General features: G+C 39.2%; 1 protein-coding gene across 1 annotated transcript in view; it reads left to right on the top strand.

Moving 5' to 3' along the window:
- Nucleotides 1-15,364, top strand: part of LOC118328758 (dedicator of cytokinesis protein 3-like) — a gene marked incomplete in the record, with an annotated part of 127,180 nt that overhangs the window by 69,659 nt on the left and 42,157 nt on the right. The window contains 4 exon segments of the mRNA XM_035662658.1: nt 321-469; nt 3,578-3,662; nt 7,895-7,936; nt 8,340-8,494. Coding sequence (XP_035518551.1) covers nt 321-469; nt 3,578-3,662; nt 7,895-7,936; nt 8,340-8,494 — 431 coding nt within the window.

Raw genomic sequence — 15,364 nt, 5'->3', positions numbered from 1 at the left:
AAATGTCCAAAACACTTGCAGAGCAGGTGGGCTGTGCACTCTAAATGTGTTGTCTGTGATAGACTGTGATCTGTTCACACTGTTTCTCTGCCTCCTGGCCAATACATGCTGGCATGGGATCCAGCTCTCTCTGTGAGGGTAAATAGGAATAATCTGGTAAAACAATGAACACATTCACCTTAACTGTATTACACTGTGAGTTGTTAGAGTGCCAGTAACGCTGCAGAAAAGGCCCTTAGGTGCCAGAGAACAACAGCTTACTGATCCTCTTCAGGAGCTGAACAATATAAATCTAATCTCTCTCTCTCTCTCTCCATCAGAAACACAAAGTGGATCTGTTCTACAAGGTTCGCCACGTGATGATGGAGCTGATCGACCTGAGAAGGCAGCTCCTGTCTGGTCACCTGACGCAGGACCAGAGCCGAGACGTCAAGAGACACATCACCGTCAGACTGGACTGGGGCAACGAGTGAGAATACAAACACACACACATACACACACACAGACAGGCATGAACCGGGACATCAGGATAAAAAATAAATACAAACAATGAAAGAGATTATTTTGCAAATTATCTGCACTGGGGCAAATAAATTTAGACAATTAAAATTAAAAGAATAAAAATACCCATCACCAATACATAATAAAAACACCAATAATAAACTAACAGTATGACATGTAACATGATGGAAATTAAATGGTTTACTAAAATAAGCTTTTTTGAAAAGATGTGTTTTGAGAAGTGAGTTTAAAGATGGTTCTAATAAAGCAGACTTTTTGTATCCGCTCTTTATAAAAGTATATACTACTTTACTTTACTACTGTATTAGTATGTTGCTTTTCAGAACAGATTATGATGGGTTTGATTCTAAAAAGCGTAAATCACTTTAGGATAAAGCACTTTTGCATATTGTAAATAGTTTTATTGTAAAAAGAAGATCTCCAGGGAATCAGGTAGTTAGAGACTGAAGAACAGTTAGCAGTTTATCAATTTAATAAAACACACTTAAGATAATCATATGAACATAATTACAATCAAAATGCATCAAAGACCAGTTTAGCATACCGCCTCCCATAAGGTTTATAAGCTAAAGAAATTACTGGCAGAGATATATGTGCAGTGTTACCAAATAATCACGCTAATACATGGTTTGCAATTATGAATATCAGCACACTCAACTTTTACACAGAAATAAATGGAGTTAATGTAGGTGAATGGCAGAGAGGAAACACACCAACGTCTTAATATCAGTTAACTGAACTAAACCTCCCATCAGCAGCTCGTAACACGGCTAAACTTATTACATAAAGACGTATATTGACTTAAAGTATGTTCTACTGAAGAATAACACAAACATCATCCACATGGATGTGTTGATGCTTAAAGATGATGTGAACTCTAAATCAGTGCTTCACACAGCAGAGCAGCGTGTTCCCCCGACACCCACTCAGGGCAAATCAAAGAATGATTGGAGGCAGGTGGATGAGGCCGTACACCAGTGGTTGACGACTCATGGGAGCTTGTCAAAAGGCTGATGGAAAACAAATGAAAAGGAAAGAAATATCCGTTGACTTGGGATTGAGTTATTAATACTGGAGAAATGAAAGGCGGGCGGCCCAGGACTGTAACACAGGTTATTTAAAGCTCTAGCCCGCTGCCTGTGGAGAAGAGACACAGACTGTGAGGGGATATGTGTGCTCATAAGCCGCGGAGGATGATCATGATCATTATTATCCTACACAGAAATATGAGGTATTCCTTTTGCTGCTGTAATAATTAAAGGGTTAGTTCAGATTTTTCTTCACAAGTTGCAGTTACATGCTAGTTGTCATATAATGCATGTGTACAAGCTGAGGCTAGTGGTCCCTTTGAAGCAGGCAGACAAAAATGAACATGAACTCACGACAACAAACTGAGCTAACAAACATTTTAAACCGTAATAGCCCTCAAAAACAACTAGGTGCTGCAAATTCGGTCCCCAGCTGGCGCGAGAAGTGACATATCAGATAAAAAAGGAGCAGCAGCTGAGGCAGTAGCATTAGTTTATAGCCTGAATGCTAATTCAGCCTGAAAGGCAGCGTGATAGGAAACAAGCTCCACTGCATCTTCTTCTGTTGTGGATTTTTTTCTAATTTTAAACATCTTTAAGTGTTCTGGTAGCTCTTTTCAAATTTGGAAGAAATGCTCTTATTACTGTAGAGTTTATTAGATCTATTAGTCGATGAATCAAATACTCATTCAAAAGAAAGTTCAAAAGAAAACTACTCAATCAGTCATTTGCGTCATTGAATATCATGTTATGTTGATGTGAGGATTGGCTGATTTTCTAGGTCTTGTATGATTGTAAATTAAATATCTTTAAGACAAAACAAGACATTTTTCACTATTGTCTGACTTTGTAAAGACAAAATGATCAATTAATTAAAGGGATAGTTTGGGTATTTTCAAGGGGGGTTAAATGTGATACTTATCTATAGTCAGTCCCTCCAGGAAATTGCGATGTTGTGATCACAACTATTAATGCAAATCAACCAATCCCTGTGAATTCTGAATATATATATATATATTTGTTTCTCCCGCAATTTCATTGCCAAAAAAACCTTGTTTTTGTTTTATTTTTGAAAAGTGAAATTAGGCAACAAAAGCCCACAAAAAATCTGGACAGTAGTGTTCAACGTGCACCCCCAGTTTGGAGAAACAGGCAGGAGTCCTGGCAGAGAAAAACAATGTACATTAAAAAGGCCCACCTAATGAAAAATCAATATCAGTTGACGTGTATGCTATTTTAGGAATATTTTCACCTGCACTTTATCTATCTATTTTTTTGTGGTGGGCTTTGTCTTGTGGCTAAGTTTTTCTGCTGACCCCGTCCACAGCAGTGCATCGCTCAGCTTCCATGCTGGTGCTCCTGTCTGCTTCTCCACAGTGGGGGCGCACTGACCAACGTTTACTGTAGGTACTACAATGACTGTGGATAAATATGTCACTCAGCCCCACTTCAGAATACTCAAGCCAATCATCCTCAGAATAATCAGTAATGACAATAATTATTAGCTGCAGACATTTTTTTTTTCATAAATGAAACTAATTTAGTGTTTCTGCCTCGATGGTGTTCTTTGTATGAAAAGAAGAGAGTCACAGCTCAGTAAAATGTAATGGATAAAACCCTTGGTTCTTAAACTTTATCAGCCAGTGAGTGGTGTGTGTCCTCTGCCTCTGGAGCCTTGGGCCCTCCTCTGCCAGCAGTAATATAGAAATACACATTTAGTTTCTCATTCACAGTTAAAGGAAACATTTTACAGACAATATTCTGCAACGTATCCTTAAGAGCAAGGTCACTGGTCTGTGGGTGAAAGATGTTGTTGTTGAGATTGAACAAAAAGTAATCCTGAGGAACATTATCCCTGAAGGCCACATCTAAAATTACTTTAATATACTATTATATATACTGTGTGTGTGTGTGTGTGTGTGTGTGAGATGGTGGAGATTTCTATATATCAAAAATAATGTACAAGGTTTGTGTGAAGGTTATGAAAGATACTGATGTTTCTCTCGCTCTCTCTCTCTCTCTCTCAGACACATGGGTCTGGACTTGGTGCCCAGAAAGGAGTTTGAGATGGTGGATGAAGACCAGATAAGCGTGTCAGATCTTTATAAGATGGTGAGACCTTTATGTAGTGCAGGAAATAACCTTAGGGGACTGAGTAATCCCAGCTGAGGGGAGGGTATCTCGTCTGAACAGACCTGAAACATCCAGTAATCCCGGATTACATCACCATTATGAGTGCAGTAGAAGATAAACTCAAAAACCTCACAACAACCATGTCTGAAGGACAGGGTATTTGCAAGCATCCATCAAGTGCATTCAGAAAGAGATACACCCTTAAGAAGTGGCACATTCCCCAGAATACAAAACAGATTTTTAAGGTCCAGCGCTAACAGATGTTTTATCAGACCTTTTATCTATCCCTATTATTTTACATTAGCAAACAGTAATAAAAAGCATAGAATGTAAGTGGCAGATTCTCATTTTTTGTCGTCACTCGCTGCCTTTGATTAAATGCTACGTGAGTTATTGTCGTAAATTGTTTGGAAAAGGGCAGGCACCTTAAAAAAATACTCGGTAGGTGATTGTCTACCACGGGTGAACTTCAACCGCTCAGGTCGACGTAGTCAAACTCTTACTGAAGCCAGTCCGGAAAAGAGCAAAAACATATTTTCCATCGAGAAAAAAACTCTTCTGTGCTGTTCTTTGCTCTTCTTTTAACAAACTCTCCAGTTCTGATAAAGTTGTTGCTTGCAGCTACTTTACTCTCAGCTGTGGTTGTTTGAGTTTGGTGACTGCAGGCCGATTTGTGAATGTCTTGAAACTCCAGCTGGTGGGGAGCTTTAGTTTCAAATCAGAGGATGCATGATGGACAGCGAGGTTTGGAAGCCTGAAGCCTCGGCAGCTGGTGCAGTAATCATTGAGTGATTGTAACAGACAGATCAACAACTTCATCACCTTCAGATATTTAACACAGACATATTTTAAACTAAGCAGCAGACGTCTTACCTGATGCTCCTTGACATACTGGTTTTATAAAAAATAAAGCTATAGAGTTGTAACTAAGGGAAGGTTTGTTGTGTGTGTGCTGTAAATCAGCCACCTGTTGGTGTGTTTTGATTCTCTCTCCTGCTGGCTGTCCTCTCATCCCCCTCATCCCTCTACTTCTGTTGTTTTTCCTTCTTATTTTCCTCTCCCAACTGAGAGCTACCAACCAAATCTCTCTATGTATATGAAGAATAGCACTTTATTGTATGGTGTATGCGATACTAATCACAGATGAATCTTCATGTATAAAGTGAAGGCTTAAAGACCTTCCATGTTTTGATTTTAGCACATTCAGTGTCTCAGCTGGAAGAATCCCAGTATAATCACAGACCTCGACTGGTGGCTTCATCAGGATACTTCAGGCTGCTTCAAAAGTAGTTCAGAAAATCAACACTCTGGATCTGAACCAGTTTCTGAACCAATGACTGTCAATCATGTTTTTTCTGTAATTTGTTTTTTGTAATCTGCAATGACCTTTTAATGAATCCACTCACTATAACTCACTGTTGTTCACAATTTTAACTGTTGTTTGAGCTATTGTGCTGCATTTGAGTCCTACATGAAATATCAGAACACATGAAGGATCTATGAAAGGGTGAATGTCAGAGATGATTAGCATCTTCTCTACATCACTGACCTGCAGTGCTTTAACGTTAGCACTCAAGTCCAGTCTCTGACTCCAGTACTACTCCTGTTTTTTTATTGTCTCGAACTCGTTGATATTTGCTCTCAGACTTGGTCATTGGTTCCACCAAATATTTTAGTTAGTGCAGACAATATAATGTTCATTTTTTCTGAAGTAACTTCCTTTCAAAACAAAATTAATTGAACTGAATGCTTGTTCAGGTATTGGTTTAATTTAAAATCCATCTAGAACAGGCATTGATTGATATTGGCCGCCATGGCAATAGAATGAAAAAGCATTCTTTTTTTTCTGTGTCAGCCTTGACTCTGTCTCTTTCATTTGGACTCAAACCTGTTTGGAGTCTTTGGCTTTGACATTACTTGATATAAAAATATATCTGTTTTTGTTTGAAATATTTTTACTGGAAACATTTTGTGAAAATCTTGACATTTATACAGAGTAAGGAACTGCTTCAAATTGTAGAGAGTACGTAAGTGAAGAGAAGGAGAAAAGATAAAGGGGCATATGTTCGTCTAATTACCCCTTCACCCGCCTTTCGACCATTACTTGTAATTTGTAATTTGAGATGGTTTTAATTTGTGTTATTCAGGAAAAGACCATATTTGAAAAAATGCTTCAGTTCTATTCTATATCATGCAGGATAAACCTAATATTATATACATTTTAATACTTTGTCCTTCATATGTTCACAGTATGGATGGGTAATCTAATTTTCAGAAACATTGAATGGGATCAGATGTTTAATGTAGGTCTGAGTTGCTGCAATGTGCAGAGTATTCCTGGTTGTTCATGGTCTCTTAGTAATACTTGATGTTCTGTGTTCTTACATCAGTCCTGCTTTAAATAGCTGAGCTGTACCAGTCAAACACTGTAGTCGTGGTGATTCCCCCTTTGTCCCGTTGCCTAGAGACAGATCTACAGACACAGGGAAGAGGAAGAAAGAGAAACAGAGAGATAAAGCGGTAAAGTTGACAGATGGTAGGATGGAAGGTGGGGAACAGCTAACGTGCAGAAGGAGAAAAAACATAGCAAGCCTTTTTTTTACTATTTCTGACCTAGAATGTTTTCTTTACAGACGTGTACATTGATAAGAATGACAAGAACAAATAAAGACAAAAAAAAGAAGGTAACACAGGCAAGAGACGGATATGAAATTATATTAAAAGTATAATTCAAATGGTTCCCTGTTGGTAAATTGTTTATTTTCAGTAATTACTATTTGCTCTTGTTTCAGTCTTGGTTGTTAAAATTGACCAAGGAAAGGTCAAGATGAAGTAAACACAAGATAAGATCAAATTAAACTTCCATTGATCCCTGAGGTGAATTTACATAACTGCAGCAGCAGCAGAAAAAGATACTAGAACACAAAGTAAGCAATAAGAAACTTTCCAGAATAATACAGCAGGAAAACAATCAATCGCAAGATAGTGCACTGTGAATATAAAGCAACTGTTGACTGATAAAAACATATATTTTTTTGGATAGAACTGGATTATTTATGGGAATATGCTTGATTAATTAAAGATATTTACATGTTTCCAAACCACTGACATATGGAAAATGGATGTAGCGTCTATATTTTCTGCCACTGTACAAAAATTAAGCTTCGGTATCGAGGTCCCACCCACACACTTGTCCAAGTCAATCTTGAGCAGGGCTGAGCTGTCAATGATGACATGAAACCCCCTTTTCATAGCATCAAGTAACTGATTCAAACCAAATCAGCGTGTTAAGAACTACCTGAAGCGCCGAAAAGCATCTTTGGGAAAACAAATATTTGACGTGTATTGACGTATTATTTTTTAATTTTTTGTTTGGCTCCATCTGCTAACATGGAGGGGCCGGGGCTTACGACTTATACTGGAACCAGCAGACACCAGACATATTTTGTCTTCACTTTCGGGGAGCTGTCATTTTGTATAAAACATGTATAACAAAAATGGGTGATGAAATAATGTAGTTATTTGCATGAACCAGTTCCATCTCTCGACTCTGGGGATATTTCTCGTACACCAGCTGAACACTTTGAAGCAGCAACATTTCTGATTGGTTACTCGGCAAAATCCAGTGTTAGAAAGCCAAACGAGGAAGTGGCTGCAGGCTGGTGTTAATTCTCTGCTCAGGTTGGAATATTTGCAGATTGCTTGTGTTTGACAGTCATTACTTCAATTCATCAAACAGGTTTTCACTTCTCGCCGGCTCTCTTCTCGTACAGCCACGAAGAGATTTAGAGAGACAAGTCGGAGTAATGAGTCTCTCGGGCGTTTAAGCATTTTCATCATCTGAGGAGGAGAATGAGGAGAACAGAATGGAATACAATAGTGTGCAGGGGAGGATAACAGAGCTGGGAAAGGAGGAGAGGAGACAGGGAGAGGAGAGAAGGCAAGAAAAGGAGGAGAGGAAACAAGGGGGAAATAGGAGCAGAGGAAAGGAGAAGGAGAGTAGAGAAGAGATGGAACAAGAAGAGACAATGAGAGGAGAGGAGGAGAGGGATGGCGAAGATAGAAGGCAAGGAGATTAAAATTAGTATAAATGAGAATGAAATGAAATCAGTATAGAGGAAAGGAAACAAGGTGAGGAGGAGGAAAGGAGTGTGAGGAGAGAACATGATTATTTCACCTGTAATTGTTTTGTGTCTTTCTCTCTTCCACAGCATCTGTCTAGCAGACACAGTGTACAGCAGAGCACCACACAGGTAACGCACCGGATACTGTCTGTAATCCTATCAGGCATCAAGTCCTTAAGCACTATACTAAAGTACAGTTTTGAGATACTGGTAGTGCATTTCTGTTTCCCATGAAAATACTGCTAACACATAAGACTTTCAATAATTCAACTCTAAACAAAAATCACAGTTTGTACTTTAACTATGTCAAACTCCTTCTGCACAGTGAAGGTGCATCAAAAAAGTTTACTTATAATCAATAAATAACATCTTGTTTGTTTACAGTAACTACGCTAATGTTCCAGAATTGTATTTGGTAATTTATTTAATTTATTGTTGTTTATTTAGTTAAATTTATGTACAGGACAGATAAGCTTTAAAGGCTACAAATGATACATTTTCCCATAATGCTTGTTTTGTCGCGGATTTTCAGGGTGACGGCACCCGGCAGCGACACGGGGAGCCATGTAGAGTTCCAGTACCACACCACCTACTGGTCAACCTGAAGAGCTTCACCTATAACAGCATAGGAGAAGACACGGACATATTCTTCTCTCTGTATGACCTGAGAGAGGGCAAAACCATCAGGTAGGAACATACACCCCTTAAACACATCATGTGGGCAATGGACTCTTCAATTTCTTGTTTTCTGGATTTCTGTTAGCATGTTCTTCCAGCTGGTTTTAATGAGTTTGCTGATATGACTGAAGTAGGAACGCAGCAGTACACAAAAGAAATGATTTGAATCTCTAGTGGTGGATTTTGCTTAGTGATTTATGGAGTCTTGGGGGGTTATGTGCTGATTAACTATAATTTGCTGCAAAAGAGTGGTCACAGTTAAATTAATCACAGCAGTACATATTCATTTGGTATTATATAATAATAATATTGTTAGCAGTCTTTGTGTTTCTGTTTTAATATCTCATCTTTATTGGTCACAGTTAACCCTGCAATAACTGATGTTTTGGCCATTGAGGGGAAGCGGAAACAAGTTGTGAACATTGACATATCATCACCATTTAAATTGATACAGTGAAACTATTCAGCAAAGAGTTGCCAATTTATAAATCCAGCAGTTATGGAACAACATGTTCATTCATTCAAGTCCAATATTCACTCTCTTTTAGCTTTGTTTGGGTCTTCCTAACTCCTGAGGGAAATATCTGGCTCCACTATGTTCACCAGCTAGTCTCTAACTGTGTCTGCTGTGTGCTGTTGAGCAGGTAGTGTACTGTGGGAGAGACAATAAACAATGAGATGAAACTTGCTATAAAAGCTCTGTTAAGCTGGGAGGAGCTGCAGATTCAGCTGATAATTCTCTATAGGTTCATTACTGGGAACCCCTTTGACATTGTCATGTTTTCACTTTCTCAAGATATAGCCACTTTAAACATACTACAAGGAGTTTTTAACTGATTGTGAAACAGCATTCATTTAATACTGACGCCTTTATATCAGTGGTTCTCAACAGGTTTCACCTTGGGATCCACATTTTCCATTAAGTCGCATCTCACTTTTATAGAATTCAAACCAAGCAAATGTATTTTTCAAATAGGCTATTAAACACATACACTGTCATCATGGCCCTTTCTGACATAAAATACACTTATATTTCCATCCATGGATTCAGGCAGGGTCCGTGTTTTGCATACTTCTACACACATCGACACATAAACACACACTGCCCAATGCCATCTTCTTACGTAACGTAAAATGTACTCATATTTTCATCCCTGCAATCAGAGCACATCACTCTGATTGAGTATGAAGATCACAACTGCTTGCTGCTGGTTCTTATGAATAGGATTTAAATTAACATACAACTGCATAACGACACACAAAATAAATATGTTCCACAAAATGGGCTGTTTGCACAAAAGGCTTTTTTCTCGAGTCAGTCATAATATAGCAAATCATTAAAAATAGGTATTTTCTTTTTTTTGACCACACACTCTGAGACTCATTTAGAACGAGTTGCAACCGACCCATTGAGACAGCGTGCTCTATATGACCTACAAACACAAACAAGACCACCAGCAAGGAGATTGGCTATATAGTTATTGTTAATGCCTTCCAGCAGGTCGGATTCGGTCGGATTGAGACGAGATGAGAGATCAAACACTACTGTTGTCATGGGGCTGCCAGAACACAAACACAAAATGTAGTAAAGTACAGTGCTGCCAAAGCATATACAAGGTGTATAGTGTCTCTCTCTGCTCTTTATGTAACCTTTCACCCACTCTCTCTCTCTCATATCTGACATATTGCCTTCATAATATGGAACAAATAGTGGCAAGTGGCCACACACAGCTGCTGTGAATAATACATGACCAAGCAGCATAATTATTGCACATCAATTATGCATTAGTGAAGTGATCACAATGCTAACGGATAAGGAATTGCTAATGCTGTGATGGCAGAAGGGTGTGTGTATGTGTGTGTGTTTTGGGTGTGTTCTATGTTCGTTAGGATTATACGAACTTACATAGGCAGGTCGCCCGTTCACGGTGTAGGGTCAATGAGGACATTTATCTACACAAATGTTGATGATTAGCCAGAAAGTAGAACTAATAGGGTGTTTGTGTACAATGTGCTTTCTCTCCATGTAGTTTGGTCGAGGAGAGAGAGAGAGAGAGGAAGTTGAGACGAGAGAAGAGGAGAGAGAGGAGAGAGAGAGTGTTTTTGTCTGTACAGAACAACAGGTGAGGGTTCAACAAACACAACACTCTTTTTGTTAATTTAGTTTCTCACTCTGTCTCTTCATAGCAAACCAGCTGGAGCGCTCTCTGTCTGCTCGCACGCACGCACGCACACACACAACAACACACACACACACACGCCCACACACACACTACACACACACACACACACACACACACACACACACACACACAGACCACAAATACATTTGACCTTGGCAGCTTGTTTTCAATGTCTGGTCTGACTCAGCATTAGAGTCTAATGACAAGACCTGCTCCTCTGAGACGCTCAGATGGGAGAGGACAGGGGATGAAAAGAGAGAGGAGGGAATGGGAGAGGAGGAAGAGAGGTGAGAAAGAGAGGATGGAGCATGGAAAAGGAGAAGAAGGAGAGGGAAGAGAAGAGGAGGGAGGAACTTCCATGGCTGACCATGGCTTTCCAACAAGAATCTCCGGCTTATTGAGGACTGTTTTTTTGTCCCTCCAGAGCTTTGCTTCCGCTGGAGGAAATTATTGTGGCAGACTTAAACTCCAATTGAAAGAGTGTGGTGTGTGTGTCTGTGTGTGTCTTTGCGTCTCTTGTTATTGCCCATCTAATAAGCACCGTGATCCCTCTGCAGTGAGAGGCTGAGATGGAGGCTGTAATGTGGTTGATCTCAGCAGGTGATTTCTCTCTGACTTTTTCTCAGGTCTCCTTCCCCAAAGCCATCAGTGTGTCTCTGTGGGGACGTCTGAGAGGAAACTGAAACCTTCCACAGATTTCTCATTTCGTCTTTCCTCTCAGGCAGACCAAAGACTCTGTTTCAGGGAGCAGCAAACAATTGTCTGTCGGTCTCAGGAAAACCTTTTTGTTTGTGCAGAAGGAGAAACATTTTAAGGAAATTCCAAATTCATGTTGTTTGTAGAAGCTTATAAGGCTCATTTGAAACTCTCTATTTAAAGGTTGCTAATTTTACACTGTCGGACTGTTTGACTCAGGCTTTGCTTGTTTGAATTCTAAATGGATTATACATCAGGATGCTATGCCCTATAAAACCTTGATCGTGTTTTAAATAGGATTAACAGACTAAAAACTGGTTTTCTTTACCTTTGATGGAAGCTATTGTTAAGCCATTTCACATTTTATATTCAGCATTCCTATTTTCAGTTCAAAAATTAACTGCTGTAAACTGTCAACTGCTGTAAAACCCCACAGAAGAAGAGAACAACAAACACAATCACGATGATGTTTGTTGACTCCGAGCAGGAAGCCAGCTTTGATATTGAATGACAGACGAAAATCAAGAAAATGGATTTGTGGTTGAAATGGAGCAGCAAAACAGCTGAAAACACGGAGAAAGAAGCAAAAAAGAAAGAGAAAACAGAGCCAACAAAATAGCATCAGTGTCAGGAAGAATATGTTTTAATAGGGTTTACCTCAGCGGGCTGCAACCCTTCTGAGGCATTGTGCTTTTACAGTTACAAGGTTGTTGTTTAATAAATCAGACACTGATGGCGCAGCGCTGTATTGTAGGCTACCTCTCATATGGGAATTTATTTTCTGTCAAAAATGTTTTGCGCTGGTCAGAGAGTACAGAAAACAGAAAACAGAAAACATAATTGAATTGAACTGAGTTAGTCAACTAATTCTTTGTCCGAATTAAAATGAGTTTAAAAGTAAAAGTTCTGTTTAATTGTGAGAACTTCTCTTGCTTCTTATCTAAATAGACAGAGGTGGGAAGTAATCAAGTACAAATATTTACTGCCATGCTTTTTACTTTTACCCCCTAAATTTTTATACAATATCTCTAAGTTGTACTCCTTACATTTTCTCATTACAGACTCGTTTCAGTTTGTTTTGCACAGAAACAGCCAGTAATAATTTATGCTTTGAGTATATTTCAGAGCCTATACTTCTACTTGAGTAAGGAGTGAGTGTACTTCTGCCACGTCTGAATACGGGGTGAGTGAAAACGAAAAATGTGCATTATTTGAAAATATAAACTACATGTTTAAGAAACCTGCAATGAAATGACGTCTAACTCTCAGAGGAACCTCGATAAGTTTAGTGATACTTTTTCTCCAACTTACCAGTAACCTGTGGTAAATAAGAAGCAACATGAAACATATGGTCTGTATTCTGTACACCATCATCAGCCGGGTTTCAACTCCATCAGGAGTCAGCTTTGATCTTCTTCTACAAGTAGAACAGACTTTTCCACTCCAGTCATGACAGCAGAACACTATTAACTCTGTATTCTGTCACTGGATTTTAAATCTCATCCCTCCAAGGTGTGACTCACTGGAGTCTGTTCTCACTGAGTCACTTCTCTTCTTTTCAATATCATTTTCTTCTCATCACGGAAACATCTTTAAGCTTTTCTTTATTTTTCCTTCCCAACAACTTCTTTCTTACATGATTTTTTTTCATTTCATTTTCATTCTGTATCACTTTGGTTAATCGATTCAACTGAACGCCTAAGATAATGCTATAAATCTGCACGGTGTAGTGAAAGCGAGTGTTTGTGCAGCATCATCAGCTGTAATGTAATGCAGTGAAATCAGCCGTTAAGTGTTGAATCAAGGTTAAATTGAAAATGGCTTCACTCTACTGAATTTAAACTAATAGAAGATAGTCCACTTGTGTCATGTAGAGACAAGCTTTTTACTGGAAGGTTGTAAAATCAATGCATTTGTATAGCCCAGTATCACATACTAGGTTTAAAAAAATTAGACAAATACTAGTAATATTCCAAATAATAAATAATAATAAATGCGATTGCCAGAACATTAGGCTATAAATGAACTACACCATGTTCGCATGACTTCAACATCGCCACCACTAAACCTCCAACTAATTAAATCTTGTGATTAAAATCTACAAATTGTTTGAGTTTGAATGTTTGCAAGAGTGTGAGTATAAACACAACGAGGCTGTAAGATAAGTAGATAAGTTTGGCATGTTTAATGTCTCAGACAACCTCTTTAGTCTCATTTAGCCAGTTGTTAGCAACCACCTTCTTTGAGACAAGTAAAAGCAAAGAACTATAGTACCTCATTATAATGCAGTTTGGTCACACATTTTACCTGTATCAAATCTGATTTGGATATTGCATTTGGCCGTATTGCGATTTTGATTATATTTTAATTTATTGTGCAGTCCTACCAAAAACCCATTTGAAAAAACCCACTGACTTCAAGGCGCTAAAATGCTAACTCATTTAGGTTAGGACTCATTCCTGCAGAACTCTATGGGATTTACTGGCTCCCTGACTGAGCACAAGTTCCCTTAAAATACAGAGAAAAAGCCCTAGAAAGCCTCAGTACATAAGGGGATTGCCCCTGATCCGACTGCTGGAGGTGCAGTAAGAGCCGGAGGTGTGAAAATGACAATTGAAAGCTGTAGAATAGCTGTAGTTAAAGAATATGACAATTGGCCCATGTCTCTGGTGCAGTAGGTGGATCGGGGGTGATGGGGGAAGGACAGTGGATGCAGTCTGGAGGATATGTGTGATGGACAAAGTCAGGGTGAGCTGTGAGGTTGCTGGTTTAAATCCTCAGATCAGCAGAGAGAGAGAGAGAGTAAAATCCATGATCCTTCCTTCCCCACGGGTCTGAGCTGCGGATCTGCTCTGTGGCTGACAGTGGGAGAATGTGGTTGCTCTGGGCGGCTCCCATGTGTGAATTTTATCAACGTGAACAAATTCCTCTGGAGAAATAAAGGTTGGAAAGCGCCCGGTCATCCTGACTGAGTGTGAGTGCGGAGGCTCTGCTGCAGATATGGTACATTCAGAGGATGGATGGCAACGATGTGGAAATGACTTGTGATGAGTGTGTATGTGTGTGTGTGTATGTACACCATATGTGCATATGACCGAGTGCATCCATGCGTACATCCATCTGCAGTCTACATTTGCATGTGTGTGTGTTTGAACACGTTTGTATCAAGCAGAACATTTTCTGATTGCATCCACGTTGTTTATGTTGCCTCCTTCATATTGACGTAGACATAAAATAGAGTTAATAATTCAACTGTGTGTGTGTGTGTAGCTGAACAGTGAGCATGTGTACTTGTACTTTGTGCATGAGTGTGTGTTGTGTATTCGTGCCTGCTGCCACCTAAGAGAAGGTTACAAATTACTTTGGATAGCATGTGTGTGCATATATCTTGTGTGTATGTGTTTTGGCCACCGAGATCCGTCTCTCTCTCTCTCTCTCTCGTCTCTCCGTCTCTCTCTCTCTGTCTCTTTCTCACTCTTTCTCAGTGAGGAAAAACAACCAACAACAACAAAACAGGAGCTACATTTGAATATGAAAACCATAAACTCACTCTTTCTTTGCACCCCCTCTGTCTCCCACCTCCTCTCTCTCTCACACATTCCTACTGTTTGGGAAGAAATACATATTTATTCTCTTTTGTTGTGTTTGTTTATTTGTTTGGGCCGCAGTATCTCTGGGGGATTAGAATAAATTGTTTAGTTTAAAGAGTCGGACACGGTGTGTGTTGTGGGGATTTGTCGGCCCTCACTGCTGCTGTTTGCTATTTGAATTGTGCAAATATTAGCAATAACCTGAGAGTTGTTTTTATTGTGTGGGAGTATATGCTGAATAATAAAGACTATATGAAGAGCTGTTTTTTATGAGATGCACTATTTTCCAGGAAACACAATATGTATACCCGCAAAGTGGCCGATGACAATGAAAATCATGACAAATTCTAGTAGTTTGGAATAAGGATGCACAGAAACCACAGTAGTTACATTTAGGTACTTGCCGATAC

The sequence above is a fragment of the Morone saxatilis genome, unplaced genomic scaffold (genome assembly GCF_004916995.1).
Source record: "Morone saxatilis isolate NCDOM2014 unplaced genomic scaffold, NCSU_SB_2.0 Contig18, whole genome shotgun sequence".
NCBI classification, from domain to species: Eukaryota; Metazoa; Chordata; class Actinopteri; family Moronidae; genus Morone; species Morone saxatilis.
The sequence above is the reverse complement of the archived record's forward strand: the minus strand, read 5'-3'. Positions and strand labels throughout refer to the sequence as shown.